This window comes from Microcaecilia unicolor, chromosome 5 (genome assembly GCF_901765095.1).
Source record: "Microcaecilia unicolor chromosome 5, aMicUni1.1, whole genome shotgun sequence".
NCBI lineage: Eukaryota > Metazoa > Chordata > Amphibia > Gymnophiona > Siphonopidae > Microcaecilia > Microcaecilia unicolor.
In genome coordinates this window covers 124,701,858-124,724,657 of record NC_044035.1, presented here as the reverse complement: position 1 = coordinate 124,724,657, position 22,800 = coordinate 124,701,858, and the positions used below count along the sequence as shown (strand labels likewise).

General features: G+C 45.3%; 1 protein-coding gene across 8 annotated transcripts in view; it reads right to left on the bottom strand.

Moving 5' to 3' along the window:
• Positions 1-22,800, bottom strand: part of CSGALNACT2 (chondroitin sulfate N-acetylgalactosaminyltransferase 2) — a 121,396-nt gene that overhangs the window by 22,472 nt on the left and 76,124 nt on the right. For all 8 annotated transcript variants that reach the window (XM_030203253.1, XM_030203252.1, XM_030203256.1 and 5 more), the window contains 3 exons: positions 19,895-20,111; positions 18,159-18,260; positions 15,127-15,305 (listed from right to left, as the gene is read on the bottom strand). In XM_030203253.1, coding sequence (XP_030059113.1) covers positions 15,127-15,305; positions 18,159-18,260; positions 19,895-20,111 — 498 coding nt within the window. The remainder of the gene's footprint in view (positions 1-15,126; positions 15,306-18,158; positions 18,261-19,894; positions 20,112-22,800) is intronic.

The window sequence follows — 22,800 nt, the reverse complement described above, 5'->3', positions numbered from 1 at the left end:
AGACATATGCAGCACTGTACTGTAGGAGTATTTACCTGAGATCTCACCTTTGCTGGTCTTGGCCTATACAAGCCTGAACCATTCTTATAACAATATGGATTCTACAGCCTGTGACCTGAATACATCTGTAAGCAGCAGAATCCAGCTTTCTTGCAAAGGAAAATTACTGCTGAGCCTTGCAAGATTACTTCATCCAAGGACATAGTCTGTGTTGCAAACTAGCCCGTTATCTCATGGGAACATTGGAGGAGAGAGAGACATGGCTCCAGGAGTATGGCCTCAGACAGGGAGTTTGCATGCCATTGAACCAAGCCTTGCTTCTTGACCATGAAGTTGGCTGGACATTATGTCACCATCTGTTATTGGTCCACAGGTATCATCTGACCCTTGGATACCAAAGGTTTGGACTGAAGAAATACAGTCGGTGAGACCACCAGACGACTGGCAGGTGGATAGAATGCTCTGAAGAGAGCAAAAGACTGTTTTTCCTCAACTGCAGTGAACTGCATACCTTGTAACAAACTCAAGGTTAGCTCAGCTACCACAAGGCCCTACTGAAGACTGTGTAATCTACATTCAGATATACAAATCTTGGACCTATTTCTGGACTGAGAGTCGCTGAGGCTTCAGCTTGAGTCAGAGGAGAAATCCGCTTCTCTACCATCGCCTGTGACAGACGGCAAGGTGAGATAACAGGATATATTACCTATGGTCACAGGGATAATTAGTCCTTAGTTTTGTCTGAGACAGATAAAAGTCAGGACTTCTGGTCTGTGTATTCAGCTGCTAACTGTATTTTGCATAAGACGTGTGATAAGTTCTCTTAATAATCATTAGGATATCAGTCGTGATTGGTATAATCATTCATTTAGTTTGTCCATTAGGATAATCATATTGTATTATCTATTCTGGTGATAATCTATTTTTATAGCAAGTTATTTTTGTATTTTGCTTGGCATTTTGCTTCAGTACTGTTTATATATATATTTTTTTCTTTACATAATAAACAATAATATATTCCATCTGTGGCATGGTTTCTTTTACAACAGCTAGCTTGTCATTCGGGCTATAGAGGTACACCTCCCTAGACACGAGTCCATAGTATTGCTATCTGGTAATGTTCTCTGATATATAAGTACCTCTAGCATGCCTACAGTACACTTGAACATGAAGGGAGCTTACAATCTAATTAGGACAGACAAACAGGACAAATAAGAGATAAGGGACTTATTATGTGTTATTACATCTACCTAGGTGTAAAAATGTAACATTCAAATCCTGTTTATAAAGCTGGATTTGGTTATTTAGGATCCAAATTGTAGAATCTCATTCCAAAAGACATATGAAGCATAAGCTCCTATCTTCTACTCTGAAAAGTTTTAAAAACTTATCTGTTTAAAAAATATTTCTCTATGTAACCAATAATATTAAAACCCCCAATCTAATTCTAATTATATGTAAACTGTTGCTCATTGATGTAAGCCATATTGAACTGAAATTTGATTTTTAGATAATCCGGGATATAAGAATGAATGCATAAATAAGGAAAAATTAGTCCTCACCTGATAATTTTCTTTCCATTAGTCCCAACAGATCAATCCAGAGACTTGTGGGTTATGTCCCTCAACCTCAGTATGAACGGTACGAAAGCAGTGGAAAATTCAATAAGATAAAACTCTCCTGCCTCTTGCAAAAAATACAAGTTCATCCACCATACTTTGCCCCTCTTTTTTTTCTTTAATAATCACACGAAGGAAACATTCCGAACAGTCGAACCAGACAAAAAACAACAAAACCGAAATTCTGCCCCAGATACTAAGGCCAGGGTGGGACTCTGGATTGATCTGTTGGAACTAATGGAAAGAAAATTATCAAGTGAGAACTAATTTTTCCTTCCATTGCATCCCACAGATCAATTCAGAGACTTGTAGGATGTACCAAAGCAGTCCTCAAGTAGAACGGGACAACCCCAATCCGGCATAAATCACTGACGCACCAAATACCACATCCTGCCGGGCCGCCACATCCACCCGATGATGAGTGAAGGTATGGGTCGACGCCAATGTAGCGGCTCTGCAGATATCTTCCAAAGAGACCAAACAGAACTCTGTATAGGAGGAAGCTTGAGCCTGTGTAGAATGCGCCCGGACCTGCGAAGGAGCTGACCTACCCTAGGACACTCCAAACTTATGGCCTCCCGCAACCAATGGGCTATGGTGGCCTTGGAACCCATATCTACTACTACTACTACTACTATTTAGCATTTCTATAGCGCTACAAGGCATACGCAGCGCTGCACAAACATAGAAGAAAGACAGTCCCTGCTCAAAGAGCTTACAATCTAATAGACAAAAAATAAATAAAGTAAGCAAATCAAATCAATTAATGTGAACGGGAAGGAAGAGAGGAGGGTAGGTGGAGGCGAGTGGTTACAAGTGGTTACGAGTCAAAAGCAATGTTAAAGAGGTGGGCTTTCAGTCTAGATTTAAAGGTGGCCAAGGATGGGGCAAGACGTAGGGGCTCAGGAAGTTTATTCCAGGTGTAGGGTGCAGCGAGACAGAAGGCGCGAAGTCTGGAGTTGGCAGTAGTGGAGAAGGGAACAGATAAGAAGGATTTATCCATGGAGCGGAGTGCACGGGAAGGGGTGTAGGGAAGGACGAGTGTGGAGAGATACTGGGGAGCAGCAGAGTGAATACATTTATAGGTTAGTAGAAGAAGTTTGAACAGGATGCGAAAACGGATAGGGAGCCAGTGAAGGGTCTTGAGGAGAGGGGTAGTATGAGTAAAGCGACCCTGGCGGAAGATGAGACGGGCAGCAGAGTTTTGAACCGACAGGAGAGGGGAGAGGTGACTAAGTGGGAGGCCAGCAAGAAGCAGATTGCAGTAGTCTAAACGAGAGGTGACAAGGGTGTGGATGAGGGTTTTGGTAGAGTGCTCGGAAAGAAAGGGGCGGATTTTACAGATGTTGTAAAGAAAGAAACGACAGGTCTTGGCAATCTGCTGGATATGAGCAGAGAAGGAGAGAGAAGAGTCAAAGATGACCCCAAGGTTTCGAGCTGAGGAGACAGGGAGAATGAGAGAGCCATCAACAGAAATAGAAAATGGGGGGAGCGGGGAGGTGGGTTTGGGGGGGAAAATGAGAAGCTCGGTTTTGGTCATATTTAATTTCAGGTGGCGTTGAGACATCCAGGCAGCAATGTCAGACAAGCACGCTGAAACTTTGGTTTGGATGCAAGGTGAGATATCAGGGGTAGAAATGTAGATTTGGGAGTCATCAGCATAGAGATGGTAGGAAAAGCCATGGGATGAGATTAATGAACCAAGGGAAGAAGTGTAGATAGAAAAGAGGAGGGGACCAAGAACAGAACCCTGAGGTACGCCGACAGGCAGAGGGATAGAAGTAGAAGAGGATCCACCAGAGTGAACACTAAAGGTGCGGAGGGAGAGGTAGGAAGAGAACCAGGAAAGGACAGAGCCCTGGAATCCAAGTGAGGACAGGGTATCGAGAAGTATGCTGTGATCGACAGTGTCAAAAGCAGCGGAAAGATCAAGAAGAATGAGGATGGAATATTGACCTCTGGATTTAGCCAGTAATAGGTCATTGGAGACTTTAGTAAGCGCAGTTTCGGTTGAGTGGAGAGGGCGAAAACCAGATTGTAATGGGTCAAGAATAGCATGTGAGGAGAGAAAATCAAGGCAGCGGCGGTGAACAGCACGCTCAAGTAATTTGGAGAGAAAAGGAAGGAGGGAGATGGGTCGGTAATTAGAGGGACAAGTAGGGTCGAGTGAAGGCTTCTTAAGGAGAGGTGTGACCACAGCATGTTTAAAGGCAGCAGGGACAGTCGCAGTGGAAAGTGAGAGGTTGAGAATGTGACAGATAAAAGGAATAAGAGTAGGAGAGATGGCATTAAGAAGGTGGGTGGGAATGGGATCAGAGGAACAGGTGGTCCATTTTGAGGAAGAAAGGAGAAGTGTAGTTTCCTCAATAGTAACTTCAGGAAAGGAGGAAAGGGAATGAGGGGAAGGAGAGAGAGGGGAACGGACTAGTGGAGGGAGAGCTGGTGAGGTAGAGAAAGCAAGGTTTATCTTTTGAACCTTGTTGTGAAAGAATTCAGCAAGGGTCTGAGGAGATAATGAAGGGGGAGTTGGGGGAGGGGGCACCTTGAGGAGAGAGTTCAATGTGGTGAAGAGAAGTCGAGGATTAGAGCCAAGAGAGTTGGTCAGTTGGATATAATAATCCTGTTTGGCATGTAAAAGAGCAGATTGGAAGGAGGTCAGCATGAACTTAAAGTGTAAGAAATCAGCAAGGGCCCGAGATCTCCACCAGAGGCGTTCGGCGGAGCGGGTACAGGAACGTAGGTAGCGGATATTAGAAGTCAGCCAAGGTTGGGGTTTTGTACGCCTTACAGGGCGGGTCATCAAAGGTGCAAGAGTGTCTAAGGCAGAGGATAGAGTATTGTTGTAAGAAGAAACAGCCTCGTTGACAGACGTGGATGGTGCCACAGTAGAGAGGAGGTTTGAAACATGGGAGGATAGAGATGAAGGGTCAATATCGTGAAGATTCCTAGATAAATTAGATAGGATAGGACGGGTCTGGGAGGGAGGAGATTTAAGTGTGAAAGTTATAAGATGGTGATCAGAGGAGGGATGATCAGAGGCAAGGAAACTAGAAGGTGAACAGTTGGAGGAGAAGATGAGATCAAGACAGTGACCATTTTGATGAGTGGGGGAGGTGGAGCATAGTTGGAGATTAAAGGAGGACGTTAAAGCGAGTAACTTGGAAATATAAGAGTTGGAAGGATCATTAGCAGGAATATTAAAGTCACCAAGGATGAGAGAGGGGGAGGAAGGATCATGGAAGAAGGCAAGCCAGGCGTCAAAGTCACTGAGAAAGGATGAAAGGGACTTATCAGGGGGACGATAAATGACCGCTATTCGAAGAGGCAGAGGAGAGAAAAGGCGGATAGAGTGGACTTCAAAGGAGGAAAAACAGTGAGATTGAGGTGGAAGAAGGGGTTGAAATCTGGAGGAGGGAGAGAGAAGTAGTCCAACACCGCCCCCACGGCCAGCAGGGCGAGGAGCATGTGAAAATAGATAACCGCCATGGCACAGGGCTGCGACTGAAGCAGAGTCATCAGGGCAGAGCCAGGTTTCTGTTATGGCGAGCAGATGGAGGTGACACGAGATAAAGAGGTCCTGGATATAGGGGAGTTTGTTACAGATAGAGCGGGCATTCCATAGGGCGCAAGAGAAGGGCAGAGAAGAGGAGGGGAGTAGAGGAATAGAGATGAGGTTAGAGAGGTCACGGTGAGATCTGTAGAGTTTGGATAATAGTTGGTGAGGAGGGCCAGGATTGGGATTGATGTCACCAGCTGAGAGTAAGAGAAGGAGTAAAAGAGAGCGGAGGAGAGTAGGAGAGGTGTGGCCACGAAGGCGTCGAAGGCGAGAGGTATTTAGTTGGAATGGGGAAGGCAAAATGGAGGGAAGAAAGAGACGGAGATTAAAAGCCAAGAGGGAGGAAGAGGGTAGGAGAGAAGGTGAGGTGATGAAGTCAATGGATGGGAAGTGAGTTCCTGTAGTGGAGAGAGGTAGGGGGTGAGGGAAAAGATTAGGAAGGGACAGAGCTAGGAAAAGAATGTGAATAGGGGCCATAAACGATTAAGGTACTTTAGCAACTGGAAAAAGATTAGATACAAAGAGAAAAATGCCCCGTGCGCCTAGAGCGGAGGCCCTGAGTGGATCGGGGTGTCACCCCGGAGAAGGCTGTAAGGATATGCAGATGAGCTGCAAGTCCTCCACAGCACCTGAAAGGCAGCCGGTGGTAGAGGTGGGCACCTCTCAGCTGAGGAAAGGCTTACCAGGGGTTAGGCCGAAGCCAGCATTCCTCCCCCTGAGGGTCGCCTCACCCTTTTCACATCTCCCAAAGAGAACAAAGAGGTGATCCGAAAGGCAAAACTCATTCGTCACCTCCAAATACTTGAGAAGAACCTGTCTCACGTCCAAGCAGCGAAGCGCCCGGAAGTGCTCAGGATAATCCTCCTGGCAAAAGGCCGGCAAATGCATCGACTAACTCAGATGGAAGAAATCACTTTGGGCAAGCACGAAGGAACTGTCCTAATAGACACCCCCACCTCCGTGAATCACAAAAGGTTGTCTCTGCAAGAAAGGGCCTGCAACTCTGAAATTCTCCTAGCCAAAGTGATGGCTACTAGGAAAACTGCCTTCAGGGTGAGATCCTTTAAAGTAATCCCCAACAAAGGTTCGAAAGGAGGACGCTGCAGAGCTTTGAGGACCAGGTTAAGAATCCAGGCTAGTACTACTGGCGTTTGAAGTGGGCACAAACGGTTCACGCCCCTCAAGAAGCGAAAACACATCAGGATGGGAGGTGATGGATGCCCACTGAAGAAGGCCAGAGCAGCTACCTGCACTTTTAGCGAACTGAAAGAGAGCGACTTCTGCACGCTGTCTTGAAGGAAGGCAAGAATAACTGACACCAAGGCCGAAGTCGATGAAAATCCCAAACTCGCATACAACGAGAAGGTACGCCACACCCTAGCGTAACCTACCAAGGTGGAGTGTTTCAGAACCTGAAGCATCGTGGCAATAACCACATTCGGATACCCCTTCCTTCTCAACCGCGCTCTTTCAAGGGCCAGGCCGTAAGACCAAAGGAGGAGGGATCCTCCATTGAAACCGACCCCTGGAGCAGGAGCCCATCTGCTGCTGTCAGAAGTAGGGGGTGATCGAACAGAAACAGGATCAGATCCGCATATCAAGGCCATCTCGGCCAATCTGGGGCCACCAGAAACACTCGACCGGGGTGACGGCGATGCGATTCAACAACCTGCCAAGGGGAAAAGGCATAGAGAAGTCCCCGGGGCCAAGGTTGAAGGAGGGCATTGATTCCCTCTGACCCCAGCTCCTGACCCCTGCTGAAAAAGCCGTGTACTTTGGCATTGTGCCTGGAAGCCATTAAGTCCATTACTGGGAGCCCCAAACGTGCTGTTATCTGACTGAAGGCTAGAGAAGAGAGCTCCCATTCTCCAGGATCCAGCTTGTGGTGACTGAGAAAGCCCGCTTCAACAGCTATGTGAGCCGCTGTCAAGAGGGAGAGATGGATCTCCACTCACCAGGAGAGCAGGGGCACACTCCTAGTGCCCCCTGCCTGTTCACATACACAACCGAGGTCGCATTGTCCAGGAGAACTCGAATGGGGCAACCACATAGCAGAAACAGAAACTCCCAGAGGGCCAGGCGAATTGCCCGTTATTCCAGTCAGTTGATGCACCAAGATGCCTCTGTAGAGGACCAAGTGCCCTGGGCCGTCTGCTGCAGGCAGTGAGCACCCCAGCTGGAAAGCAACACATCTGTAGTCACGATCCTCCACTCCGGGGGTACCAGAAGAACACCTCTTAAAAGATTTCCCTGGATTAGCCACCAGTGCATGTCCACTTGGGAGACCTGACGACCACGGCACACGGATCGCATAATCCTCCCAGAGAGGAGACCAGCGACTGAGCAGGTGCCACTGCAGCGGGCGCATGTGACACCTGGCCCATGTTACCACCTCCAAGGTGGATGCCATGGACCCCAGTACCTGCACATAATCCCAGACACGTGGGGCTGGAGTTCGTAACAGACCTCGCAACTCAGGGCCATGCCAACACGGTAAGTGGGGTAAGCACCGCAGGGGGGCGCCTGCCTTCAAGGGCGTCGCACTTACCCTGCTTACTGTGTTGTACTAGACTCCCGCCAAACAAGACCTACGCTGATGATCCGCTGCTGCCGCCGGCGCCGCTTCTTTCCACAGCCAGCATAAGAAAAAGAAGCGCGGGGCCGCCCACAGCAGCCTTCAGATATGCGCTGTCAGCTCTGCCGGTTCTCTGCCCCATGACGTCAATTTCCCGTTCCGGGGGCAGAGGACCGGCAGAGCCGACAGCGTACTTAAGACTTTTGGGGGGGAATTGGGAAACTATTTCTTAATTGTAAAATAAAGGCCTTCCCTGATGTGGTTAGGTCCACCCAAAAGAGACAACAGTAGTTTATGGCATTAAGACCAAATCTTACAGGTGGCAGTGCTGTTCTGAGTAAACATTTCATTAAATTTTGTGGTCCAGCTCACCTACTGCTTTTCTCAACTTCAGACCTGTGAAAAGGCCTGCTCCTGACCCTGGAGAGTTGCTAACATCTACCCCTTGAAGAGCGTATTGTTTATTATTCTTGGCTATATAATTGCTCCTGGTTCTAATATGTTTTCTTTTGGTCAACATATTTGTTTATTATTGTTTTGAACTGTGCCTTGCCTTCCCTCTCAGTTGTGGACTGGATATTAGTGGGGGTTTCTATCTGTTCTTCCTTTGATGTTTCCTTTTTAAAAATTATTTCTTTGTAAATCTACACTATTTATGCATTTCTTGTACAGCATAATTGCTAATTCTTATAAATAAAAAAAAAAAAAAATGTCACAGCTGTTTTCATGTTGTTATAAAACAATAACATATTTCTATTCTGTATTTGTAGCTGGGACTGTATTTTTGTTTGACAGTCTGTTCTCTCTCTTTCTTGGGGACAGTGCCACCAGATGGATTAGCTTTGTGAGTACAATGACAGCAATGAACCTCACACCTATGGCAGGGTACATGACTTTAGGTGTTTTGGATTATTTACAAGTGCTGCTAAATGTATGCTGTGGCTTAATACTTTCTGGCAGATATAATAAGGGCTTATATTATCTTGCAAATAGGTCGGGATGGTGTATTTCAGGATGGGAATTGAAGTCAGTTTTACAGAGAGGTGCCTTGAGGGAGCCTATTTGGAACCTAATGAAAAAGGAAAAGTAGGTACCCATTTTCCTTTACAGAATGCTTGTGTAGCAGCGTCAATGCATGTGTATAATTTAGGCATGAAGCAGGACTTGGCATTTCAGTACAATGCTTAAGTGCAGTTTAAGCAATACCAGACCACACCCTGAGGCAGCAGATGCGAAACAGAATTTATTAACTGGAATATGTCAGCTTTTGGAAATGTGCATCTGTGATATTTTGCATGTAAGTTACAATTTTTCTAGTATTGCTGCATGCTGAGTCTGACTTCTTGAGGTAACTTTCCAGTTCAGTATTTTGCCTTCATATCTGTTGTGTCATGTGTTTTTCATGTGTGATCAAGGTGCAGTATTCTGCTAGCGTGTAGTATTTTCAGCCCTTTTGGGTGGTTTTTTTTTTTTTTTTGTTTCACTAGGTTGTGTACTGGTGTTTTAGAGCCTGGTGTAATTACAGTGCTGCCTTTCCACGCATAAGGTTGTAGCTCGTCCTGTCCTTGGAATTAGTGCTGTTATGGTTTGGTGAGGTTATGAGTGTGTTTTTGCACAAGTTTTTGTATAGTGTTTTGCAGTTGAGCAATTGTGGTTAGTATATGCTTTGAGCAACCACTTTATTCTTTGACATCCACGCGCCTTGGAGCCTCGCTAGCGGATGCGGAGCATATTGCCAGGCAGGTCCGGGGGGGGGGGGGGGGGGGTGCGCCAACTGATAGTCTGCAGGGGGGCGCCAGAGACCCTAGGCACTGCACTGTCGCAACTGATCCTGTAAATGCCACGCTCGAGCAGGAGGAAGAGAAACTGTCCTTCTCTGGGTGTCAAAGCACACCCCTAAGTACTCCAGGGTCTGGGAGGGCCACAGCTTGCACTTTAGGAAGCTGATCACCCAACCAAGAGTCGTCAGCAAACCGATCACTCTGTTGCCAGCCGGCTCTCCTCGTAAGAAGACGCCTGCACAAGCCAGTAGTCGAGGTAGGGATGAACCTGAATCCCTTCTTTCCTGAGGAAGACCGCCACCACCATTAGGACCTTAGTAATTCCCTTATCTCTTATTTCTCCTGTTTGCCTGTCCTAATTAGATTGTAAGCTCTGTCGAGCAGGGACTATCTCTTCATGTTCAAGTGTACAGCGCTGTGTACATCCTGTAGAGCTATAGAAATGATAAGTAGTAGGACCTTGCAAAAGGTTTGAGGCGCTGTAGTGAGGCTGAAGGGGATAGCCTTCAACTGAAAATGACAACCGAGCACCGCAAACCTGAAGGAAATGTCTGTGGGGAGGCAAAATCAGGATTTGCAAATAAGCCTCCTTGAGATTGAGGGACGTCAAAAACTCTCCTGGTTGTACCGCTCTGATAACCGATCGCAGGGTTTCCATGTGGAAATGTCGTACCCGTAAAGATCTGTTGAGTAGTGACTGCAACCTCTTTCTGCGGGGGATACCAACTGGACCACCCCCAGGCACTGCAAGTTGAACAGGGTGTGTCGAACTGCCCACACTTAGCGGGGCATTTGCAAGGAGACTCCAGAAAGGAGTCAGCTAGAGGCCGAGAAAATTCCAATTTGTAGTTGTCTCGGATGACTTCCAAGACCTATTTGACGGATGTTACCCTGGTCCACTCTGCCAGGAAGAGGGACAGCCTGCCCCATCATTGGGAGGACCTGGCCACGGGTTGGCTTCTGGACCCTGTGAGCGGGGCCCACCGGTGTAGATAATAAACACAGTTATGCACCTTGGAGTAGAGTCAAAGGGCAAAGGCCATAAATCGTGAGGCCCAGGAACTTATGATCTGATATGATATCCTTACAGGCAAACAGGCATGGGAAAGGTAGAAGCATAAACAAACATGAGAATGTGGTTTAGCAGGTGAAGGAAACCAGATAGTTTTGAAAGAAGACCAGATGATCCTGAGTAAGATAACTGGCTGAAGCCTTGTAAATCATTGTTAAACACAAGTGTATAAAAATAGCTGTTTCAGTTCAGTATGTTGGAATGATAGATACAGAGAGCATATGTATGCAGTAGTTCTACCCTCCCATGAGAAAATATTAATTGAATCAATACTTGACAAGTAAATAAATTGCTTTTCTCACAAGCGGCATCCTTGGTCTTTTATCTCTACAAATTGTAGGTAACTGGTATATGAAGATTCATAGAGGTGGTAAAAAGACCTAAACATTTACAGTGAACTAATTAATTCACGGGTCACTACGAAAGGGCTGAGGTCTCTGAGCAAAGCGGGCCCTCTGAAAGGAGGCCCCGTGACCTGGACGGTAACGTCTGGTATCTCAAAACTTAGGCCTAGGCCCTGCCAGCTGAACCAACTTAGGCTTGTCCTCAGGGAGGTGCTGGCCTTTAGAGTCACCCAGATCTTTCACAATTTTGTCCAGGTCTGCCCCAAAAAGCAGCTTTCTCCTGAAAGGGAGCTTTACCAGCCGTGACTTAGAAGCCACGTCTGCAGTCCAATGCCGCAACCAAAGCCACCGGCGTGCGGTGACCGCAAGGAAAACACTCTTAGATGAAGCCATCAAGAGATCATAAAGGAGATCAGCGAGGAAGGCCAAGCCGGACTGCAAGGCCGGCAGAAAGGTGACCAGTTCCTCTGGAGAGAAGGTTTTCTGTACCCATGACAGGCATACCTGTGCCGCATAGAAGCCACACACAGAGGTCTGGAGGCGGAGCGCTGCAACTTCAAAGGAGAGCTTCAGAGATGCCTCTAACTTACGATCCTGAGGGTCCTTAAGCGCACCCTCTACCGGGAGAGTGGTCTTCTTGGTGACCGCTGTTATCAAAGAATCCACTGTAGGTAATTTCAAGAGCTCTAAGACAGAGGTTGGCAGTGCATAGAGACTACCTTGAGCCCACTGTCTGGCGCATCCCACTGCGCAGAAATAAGGATTTTCATTGCCTTATACACAAGAAAGGAATGAGGTGGGCTTTTGGTGCCCGACATAATCGAGGGCGCTGGGCCAGTCGCCCCAGAAGATTCCTGGAGGGGGGGAGGGGGGATATCCAAAACTTCGAATGCCCACACTATAAGGGAGGGAAGCTCCTCCCTGCGAAAAAGGCGGGCTGCAGTGGGATCATCGCCCTCCTCAGGAGGTAAAAACGGCCTCCTCCGCGAAATCCATGGAATCTGAGAGAGACCCCTCGGACAAAACCGGGTCCTCTGGGTCTGAGACGTCCTCCGGGTCCACAAAATCCACCTGGGGATGTTTGGGAAGTAAAGACTGAAACTCAAGGGGACAGAAACCTGCTGGGCCATGGCTGGAAGTCATTATGCACCAACAAAACAAATTCCAGTGAAAAAGGCTCAGAAAAAGACTCCACGGCTCCCTCTGCAAGGCAGTTCGAGGCCGGATCCGGAGAAGCACAGTCCGCAGCCTGAATCTCGAGTACCACGTGCACAAAGAAACGCACCTGACTAGACAAAATGGCGCCTGCTGGCATTTGCGGCATCTCTGCCTCACTGCCCGCTTGAGGGGAATCCCCATTGCACTGTCTGCTCACATCAGCCTGACACCAGAACAGCTCACACTCTCCCGATGCTGCTCTCTGGCTCCCACACCAGGAACAGCACTTTGCCACCTCCGAAGGCACAGACAGGATTCTAAACTCTATGAACTGTCCCGAGATGCTCACGGCACCACTACCGAAGGTCCTCCATCTGATTACCAAAAAAAAAAGGCTGAAAGGTACCACTTACCTTTGTTTTTTACTTGTTTAGGAGGCAGGAGAGAAAGAAAGCACACGGTCAGGCATCCAGCCCCAGGATGACGGAGGTAGTGGGAGACCAGGAGGGTCCTGGCAGCACCGGGTGTACACCAGCAATCTGCGAGCAGCAACTCAACCCCTGTCTGTGCTCAACCAGGCCCAAAGGACACCAGGAGCCAGATCAAATCAGAGCTGCACAGGAATGTCCCTCCACCTGCTAGATAAGAAAGAATACTGAGGTTGAGATGGTTGCACATATAGCAAACCTCGGAGGTTCTCTCTTATCTCCACGTGCTGGTAGAGGGACTTAACCTACAAGTCTCTGGATTGATCTGTGGGACGCTATGGAAATACAACTTTGTATATGCTCCTAAATATATACAGTGTACAAAAGACATGTCACGCCAATGCCGCTTTACCTACCACAGTGTGTATTTCCTGCCCCGAAATGCTAGTCAGAGTGCGCCTCCAGGGGATAATAGTTGTTCCAGACACCCCTTTACCTTATTGCCATTGCCCTTCATGTAGATTATGCATTAAATAGCTAAATGCACACATGGCGCAAAATAGTTTGATTCAGCGAGCAGACTGAACCATTTTTGGTCTGCTAGAAAACAGAATGACACACATTCTACACCACCTGTACTTTATCTCTCCATTAAATACCTATTCCAGCATTGTTTATTGCTATTACAAAACCAATGGAGCACAACACTGGAAAGAAAGGCTCCATAAGAACACAGGTCTTACTTATTACACCAAAATGAACATTTTCAAACAAATGAGAAAAAAAAACCCCACAAGCAGAAGCCTAGAGGTCAAAGCTGTGTAATTTGGTGCTGCTCATTAATCTATAAACTTTTGTAAAGAATGATGTGCAACTTAAAATGGGTTATTTATTGCTCAGGATGCTGTTACTGCCAATCAGAACTGCAGACTGCCATGTTTTGATGCATCCTTCAAGTTTCCTCTTTCTTCCAGTACCAAAAATGACTTTGTCTATGGGCTCTATCCTAACATGTCAAACTACAGCCAGCTCATCTGTGATTGACACCTGTCTTAGCTCTGCAGGCCCTAGAGATCTTGTGCCATAGTTTTTAAAATGAAAATTGATGAATGATGATTAAAGAATTGGTCCACAGTTCTACAGAGGCTTCTAACTATATTTTTTGAATGTGGAGCTTCAACTATTTAAGTATTTTGGTTCTTTCAACTTTAGCACTTCACTGAAATATCAGTTAGAATTCAAGATTTAAGCAATGATTACTCCTAGGGGATTTCTGTGTAGCTGCGCAATGCAGAAATTCCCCAGGGCCGTAGAATGTGCAAAATTCTACACTTGTCGTTAAAAATTCAGTGCAGTCATAGGCAGCAGCAGCTCTACTCACTCACTCTCTCCCTGTCTCCTATTGAACTCATGTAGCAAGAGGAGGAAGTAAACTGCTGTATATTGGGGTCACTTCCTCCTCCAGTGCTGGCTTAGACCTGACTGTATATGTGAATTGTTCAAGCCTTCTTATAACCCCACAGTTCACATAAACATTTACGTCTAAGCTGTACATTGGGTTCACTTCCCCTCTTCTTGCTGTGTGAGCCCAGCAGGGGGAGGGGAGAGAGAGAATGAACAGTGCAGCTGCTGCTGGCCTTGGCTGAGATGCCAGAGCAAGGTGACAGTATACCATGGGGATTGAGGGAGGGAGGCAGAGCAAGGTGAAAATATGCCATAGTGATTGCTGCAGGAGAGGTGGGGAGAGACAGAAAGATGAGACTGTAACTGATGTGTGGGGGATAAAGCCTGAGGGTAGAGAAAGATACAATGATAGCTAGGGAGGGAAGGAAAAAGAATGAGAAGTGGGGGTACTGCATGTGGGAGAAGACTTTTGGGGCAGACAGAATTAGGAGTCTTGCTGGGAGTCAGAGGGAAAGAGACCTGCAGTTAGAGTGAGAGATAGAACTGGGGTGGCTGAAGCCTGGGGAGGGAAAAGGCAAGAAAGAAATTTCAGGCCTTATAATGAGGGAATTCTATGAAAAACACTACAAATAAACTATGTAGAATTTTCAAACTTTTTACATAGAATTATGTTATTTTTTGCACATAATTCCCCCCAGGAGTAACTGACGTCCAAACATCTCTGTAATTCCAGATTACAATAAAACATCTGCAACAGTGCCATGGCTGCCTCCGGGGGAGGGAGGGGGGTGTCCTCTAGCTAGTTGGGTGGTCAGGACATTAACAACGAATGAATATGCATGAGACAGATCTGCATGCCATGGAGAGCGTGTGTATGTAAGTCTCATGCATATTCATTGTGGTTATCCTGAACACTAGATGGCTAAGGGTACTCCAGAACTGGTTTGAAAAACAAGTTATAAAATAGGGAATACAAATCAAAGAACAATTATGTGGAAGAAAAATGAATACATGCCCTGAACTGCTTACAATTTAAGCAGAAATAAGTGAGGCAATGGCCAAACAAGACTTGCCCAAGGGCACAGCATCAGGGCTTGACCACAGTCCAAGCTCCCAATCTATTATTCTTACCCCTAGGCCACGCCTTCTCCCTAGTCACCTGACATAGCAATAAACATGATAAACTCACCAGGTTCGGTATTTAAACGGCAGCTGTGGAGGAACTCGGCTGTGAAATAAATATCGACGTCGCAGAAAAACATCAAGACCTCACCCTTCTCCCAAGCCCGGGCACCAACTTCTAGGCCCCATCCACGATTAAACTCTTCATTCAGGGAAACCAATGTGTAGTTATGAAAGTCTGTTTCTCTACAAAATATATGCATACATTACACACACACAAAGGATCAGCAAACACCTTTTAATTTGGTGACGTTTCACTTCAGTGCTGTTCCAGATCATAATTTAGTTTTTTTGTTAGCTACAATACTTTGCGGGTCATTTATCAACAGTACACTAACATCACTAACATGCATTATGTATCCCAGGGTGCATTTTATGTGATGGACCCTGCAGTAAATAATGCACATTTATGTTGTTTGCACATGCTGTTAGTAAATAACCTCCTTTGGATTGAGAAATATTACAATGGCTACCTCAAACCACTTTCCACTAGTACTTTATTCAACACTCAGAAGCTGTGCCAGGAAAAACATCACATCCTAAAAGCTAATACAACTCATTCTTTTGTCTAGTACCAGTCATACCAAGTGTTAGTTATATGGATTGAGGACATTGGCTATTATCTATATTTCCAGTTTATTTTCTACAGGAAAAACCATACCAAAAAAATCCATTATCCACAGCCAAGCCACAAGATACCACCGTATCTGCTCTGACCCAGGGGACAGAGATAGGCAACTCAAAATTTGAACAGAAAGGATACAACCCCAAAATAATCTCCAAGAATATTGCCTCCTCCCTCAAAACACCCAGGGAAAATCTGCTACAATACAAGGAAAAGAAAGCCACAGACAGAACCCCCCCCTTTATAGTGACATACAACCCACAGCTGGAAAAACTGAGGAAAATAATAAGAGATCTGCAGCCACTACTCCAGGAGGATGAATTACTGAAAGAGATATTCCCATCCCCACCAATGCTGGCCTTTCGACAGCCACCCAATTTAAAACACAAGCTAGTGAGAAGCAAGCTCTCAACAGAGACCCATAAAGAAGAGAATGACACACACCCTTGCAATATATCCAGCTGCAAACTATGCCAAAACATTTCACAAGACCCCCCAGTCATTCACAAAGGAAAAATATTCAACCTAAAGGAATCCTTCACATGCTCATCTTCCAATGTAGTATATGTCATCCAGTGTAAAAAATGTGACAAAGGGTGCTATATTGGAGAAACAAGCCAGATGCTGAAGAAGAGATTTAATTTACATAGATATCATATGAAAAATGCCAGTGCCAACCAAGATGTTACCTCTGTGGGACTGCACTTTACAAAACCAGAACACTGTACTAATGATTTTATAGTGAGAATACTTAAAGGAAACTTTAAAACAACACAGGAACGCAAGACCTTTGAAGTCAAAATGATTAAATATTTTGACACCCACCGGACAGGATTTAACAAAGATCTGGGTTTTCTAGCCAATTATAAACCATGAAATTTCACTGCTTTGTCACCCTCTGATCACCATGCATATCTCCCTGTCCCTCATCCTCTCTGTTTCTCACCTAGCCCACCCCTCCCTCATCCTTTCAGACTGTCACTGAAATACTTTGAAGTTCACTTATATATGCTGTTACTTATCAAAATTTGCTTATTTCTGATCTGATGAAGAAGGGCTACCTTCGAAAGGTAATCAAAAAATGTATTAAGTTAGTCCAATAAAATAGGTATCATCTTATTTTCTTTTCTATGTTTTATTTTATACTATTTCTATTGACTGTCTTTAGAAGTGGACTAACACAGCTACCACATCTCTCTACTCAGAGTTTCCAATGAATGAGATGTGTCACCTTGTTGTGCCTTTCTGTATAAAAATTTTCCGCCATCAGCACTTCACAGCCAGCTGCAAGATGAGTAACTGTTTCTAGCTCAGCACAGAAGGTCCTGTCTTAGGGTCAAGATCCCAATGCTTTTCTGGTACACTGATGTTGTAATGCTTACAGAGTTTCCAATGAATGAGATGTGTCACCTTGTGCCTTTCTGTATAAAAATTTTCCTCCATCAGCACTTCACAAACAGCTGCGAGATGAGTAACTGTTTCTAGCTCAGCACTGAAGATCCCGTCTTAAAGCAGAAATCCTAACTAAAAACATTCCACAACTTGGAACAAATTCAGACACTCACTCATACATGCATTCTTGATAATGCTACAGGAGAAAACCAAAACATGCATAAAGTACATATAAGTACATAAGTAATACCACACTGGGAAAAAACCAAGGGTCCATCGAGCCCAGCATCCTGTCCATGACAGCGGCCAATCCAGGCCAAGGGCACCTGGCAAGCTTCCCAAATGTACAAACATTCTATACATGTTATTCCTGGAATTGTGGATTTTTCCCAAGTCCATTTAGTAGCAGTTTATGGACATGTCCTTTAGGAAACCGTCTAACCCCTTTTTAAACTCTGCCAAGCTAACCGCCTTCACCACGTTCTCCGGCAACGAATTCCAGAGTTTAATTACGCGTTGGGTGAAGAAACATTTTCTCCTATTTGTTTTAAATTTACTACACTGTAGTTTCATCGCATGCCCCCTAGTCCTAGTATTTTTGGAAAGCGTGAACAGACGCTTCACATCCACCTGTTCCACTCCACTCATTATTTTATATACCTCTATCATGTCTCCCCTCAGCTGTCTCTTCTCCAAGCTGAAAAGCCCTAGCCTCCTTAGTCTTTCTTCATAGCGAAGTCGTCCCATCCCCGCTATCATTTTCGTTGCCCTTCGCTGCACCTTTTCCAATTCCACTATATAAAGCTCTTGTACATCTATTTTTGTCACTTTGGATCTGATTTACTATGACTTTTCTCCTTTCCTGCGTCTCAGGGAAATAAAGTTAAGTGAATGAGGGCCTTCATAATGTTTTCTTTTAGACCAACTTTCTAAATGTGAAACTTCCTTGTATTTTTTTTTTTTAGAAAAATGAAAATATAAACTATATTGGCAGCTCATTTGTTCCGAGTTAACTTACATACCTTGCTACTTCCTCTAAGATGCGTCGGACTTCTGAAAGACCCTCTTCTCCAAAATATACAACTGTGAGGTGGATCCTCTTATCTTGATAAATACATACATCCCTACAGGAAAAACCACCATTAGCACTGCTTCTGTAAAGAGACATCTCTCTTACTTAGAAATTAACATAGCTAAGCTTCTTGTTCAGATAAATACATAGATGTTAAAATATCTATATCTATCTCCCTAGTGGAGGAGTAGCCTAATGATTAGAGCAGCAGGTGAGAACCAGGGAAGCCAGGGTTCAAATCCCTCTGCTGTTCTTGGGATGGTGGGCAAGTCAAATAACCCACCATTGCTTCAGATACAAACAGACTGCAGGCCATTTAGGGACAGGAAAATCCCTAACGTACTGGAAAGTAACTTACCTTGAACTTATGAGAAAAACATGAGCTAAATTCATAAAACATTTGAAAAACTCAGAGAAAGCCCCACAATTGAAGCTAATTTACAAGTGACTTCATAGGTGAGAAAAATATATGTATAATGTTGCTTTGAAACTCAACCCAGGAAAACTATATACACGTTTACACCTGCTATTTGGAATGCAAGTTGTTTCTCAACAAGTATTAAACATGTATATTTTGAATTTTCAAGAATGTGTATGTACATGAAAATTCTTGCCAAACTCACCCCCAGGATTGCATCTGCTCGCTAAGTAAAAAAAAATATACATGCACATGACACTTTTACTCATAAATGTGACAGGCAATTGGAGAAGCTCATTTGTGCTTAAAACATTACTTAACCTACAGTAATGGCTTTGAAAATTACCCTCTTTCTATGCAGCACTGCAGCTCTTCTGTAAATCTGAAACATGCTGGCAGCAAAATTCATCTGTGGAAAGCACAACTGGGTCCTTTAAGAGCTTAGAGGACCTGTTACTAAAGTTGTGTTAGGCGCTAACGTGGGCCTAACACACTGTACTGTAGGATGCATTCAGGTGTCTGTGGTAAGTGCCAAATCTGCAAATACCAAATGTGCTAAAAAACCTTTTTAAGGGGGTGTGTCATGGGCAGCGAGTGTGCACTCCTACGCTAAACAGTTAGTGCAGTAGAGCCAGAGGTGCCAGTTGGTCTACTGCCAGTTGGGGCTACTGGAGAGTCCTCGATGGTCGTGGTTGATGAGGGACCACCAGGGGAGATGGCTGGTGTGGATGCCTGTAAAGACTGGAGGAGCTGAGTGATAGAGCTCCCACCATGTCATCTTCTTTATCGGAGAGGGGCTTCCACGTTAGCGTCAGAACTTTTAGGACAACAAGAGTGCTGGGCAGACTTCTATGGTCTGTGCCCTAAGAATGGCAAGGACAAATCAAACTGACGTATTCATATAAAGTATCACATACCATGTAAAATGAGTTTATTTTGTTGGGCATACTGGATGGACCATACAGGTCTTTATCTGCCGTCATTTACTATGTTATATGTTACTATGTTACATTACCACATCCTGTTAGCGCAGAATACCTTGTGGGCCCTTACCGCCTACAAAGTGGGTGGTGGTCAGTGTTCAGGCTGTAATTTTTTAAAACGGCCACGCACTAAAGGCAACATTAGTGCATGGCTATTAATACAAAAAAATAGAAAACTGGCCGTTTTATGGCAGAGATAAAAACAAACAGTCTTAGTGTGTGCTAGGCCCACTTTTTGCCACAGCTTAGTAAAAGGACCCCTTAGCTTCTTCCCCATTTCCTTACCTAAAATTCTGCATAAATTGTAAAAATGTCTCCGTCCGCCCTGAGAGAGGGACAATGATATTAACGATGGATTTGGAGGTATCGAGAGTTTCACTCTTCACTTTCATGAGTGGTCCAAAAGGCCTGAAAAGTGTGACATGTCTGTAGTCCATCTGATCTACCTTTCTGTAGAAGAGTTCATATTGTGTGCCTTTGTCTCTCTCAGTGCGATAGTAACCTAAGAAATATTTGAAAAAAAAAAAGAAAGATAAGAAAGTATTACCCATGAAGAACCTGTTTACTACCTTTCTGAGCAACAAAACAGGAGAAAGCCTCAGGCAATTAGTAACAAAAGTGCAGGTATTCTCCCATGGCGACCTGGTAATAGAATAATACCAAGAATGATAAGTCTTCAATGTGTTAATTTTTGTCTTTTCACGTGTTACAGATTAGAGCTCTTTTAAGCACTTGTGGGATCCTGGACATTTTTTCTGGATGAACTCCCTTTGCATTTTTTTTTTTTTTTGCAGATTGCCCTTCCCCTAGCTTGCTTCCACTTATGCGTATACCTTCCGGCTTTCTACACTGCCACATCTACTCCGTCAAAAGTAAGCCCCCAGGAATGCCTACGCATGGACTCCAGAATTCTGTATATGGTCCCCAACAACTGGTGCAGATCCAAGACGCACATGCAACCAAATTAGCTAACGAGCTACCATATATGAATTAGCGGGCCTTATCAATAATTGCAACTTAATTGGCACTAATTCAGATTTGCCCGCGCACATCTGTGTGCACATTATAACCCCGAACGTCTAAATCCCATAGCGCAGGGGCTGTGCCAGGGGAGGGGCATGGGTGGGTCATGCTGTTCAAAAAATTTGCGCTCATCTCGGAGCGCCCTTTATAGAATACTGCTTAGCACTGATTTTTCTGGTGTCGATTTTTGAGCGCTAGTTATATAATCCACCCCAGACTGTATAAAAATTAGGCACAATTTTCCACACATCTACTTTCTATGTATATATGCAGCTACAAGATTTTATAAAAGCCTTTTACTGTGTGTAAAACAGGGGCAATTTTTCTGTGTGTAGAGCCTGATTTACACGCAGTAAAGCGCTTTATAAAATCATGCGGCTACATAGACGCACATAAGTACGTGCACCAGAAAGATTCCTATAGGGGCGCAGTTTGGGTGGAAATGTAATGGGCACACATTTTCCCCCGGATTCTATAAATGCTGCTCAAATTTCCATGCAGAAAACTGTGTGCAATCCTGAGATACATATGCAACTATATTGGCTAATAAGTCGATTAGTGCCAATTGGCAAACAATTTGGATTTGCATGCGCATCTTGCTACGCAGTAATCTGTAAAGATCCGCTCGCAAATCTTTTAGTGAGCAACTCAAAAGGGGGTGTGGCCGTGGGTCAGTGGTGTACACTAAAGATGTGCGTAGTGTAGCTAAATGTGAGCCCTTGAAAGACAGCAGGGTGATGGAAAATGAGCATGCAGCTTCTAAAATAGCGACCAAGGTCAGCTGCATGCACAACTGCCAGTTAATGCCAACTGACACCGATTTAAGCCAATAAGGTAAAATTATGTATAATCATACCTGATAATTTTCTTTCCATTAATCATAGCTGATCAATCCATAGACTGGTGGGTTGTGTCCATCTACCAGCAGGTGGAGATAGAGAGCAAACTTTTGCCTCCCTATATGTGGTCATGTGCTGCCGGAAACTCCTCAGTATGTCGATATCAAAGCTCCATCCGCAGGACTCAGCACTTAGAGAATTACACCCACGAAGGGACACTCTGCCCAGCTCACCACCGCCGAAACGGGGGAGGGGAATTAACCCAGCTCATCCCCACACAAGTGGGGGAGGGGAATCCGTCCAGCTCATCCCCGCGGAGCGGGGGAGGGACACCACACCCGCCGATGCGGGGGGATCTGGCTTATCCTGCAACCGCAACCGCGGGAGGAGCTGACTGACCCTAACACCGCCGAAGCGGGAGGGGTACAAAGCTGCCCTACAGCCGCACGAAGCGGGAGGGAGTGCCGGCAGAATTTATGTCTCAATCCAGCCCCGTAAAACGGAGGGGAGAGGAATGCAGCAGCTCACTGTAACACAAACTCGTCTCAACTCTTGAAGAATCCAAGTGAAAGAACTTGAACACGAAGTCTTTCTGAAATAACTGAAGACTAAACTTGAACCTGAAATGCAACCAGAATAAAAACAGAACAGATATCTGGGAGGGGCTATGGATTGATCAGCTATGATTAATGGAAAGAAAATTATCAGGTATGATTATACATAATTTTACCTTCCATATCATCAAGCTGATCAATCCATAGACTGGTGGGATGTACCGAAGCAGTACTCACCCAGGGCGGGACATTGAAATCCCTGACCTCAACACTGAAGCTCCAAACCGGGCCTCCGCCCGTGCAGCCACAGTCAAACGGTAATGCTTGGAGAATGTATGAGCCGAAGCCCAAGTTGCCGCCTTGCATATCTCTTCCAAGGAGACGGATCCGGCCTCTGCCATCGAGGCCGCCTGAGCTCTCGTGGAGTGAGCCTTCAGCTGGATAGGCGGCACCTTCCCCGCGGCCACATAAGCCGCTGCAATGGCTTCCTTGACCCATCTTGCCACTGTAGGCTTAGCAGCCTGCAGACCCTTACGAGGACCTGCAAACAGGACAAACAGATGATCCGATTTCCGGAAATCATTGGTCACTTCCAAGTATCTGAAGATGACTCGTCTCACATCCAGATATTTAAGAGCAGAGTACTCCTCTGGGTAGTCCTCCCTACGAAAGGAAGGGAGACAGAGCTGCTGATTCACATGGAAGCGAGAAACAATCTTGGGCAGGAAGGAAGGCACTGTGCGAATAGTCACTCCTGCCTCAGTGAACTGCAGAA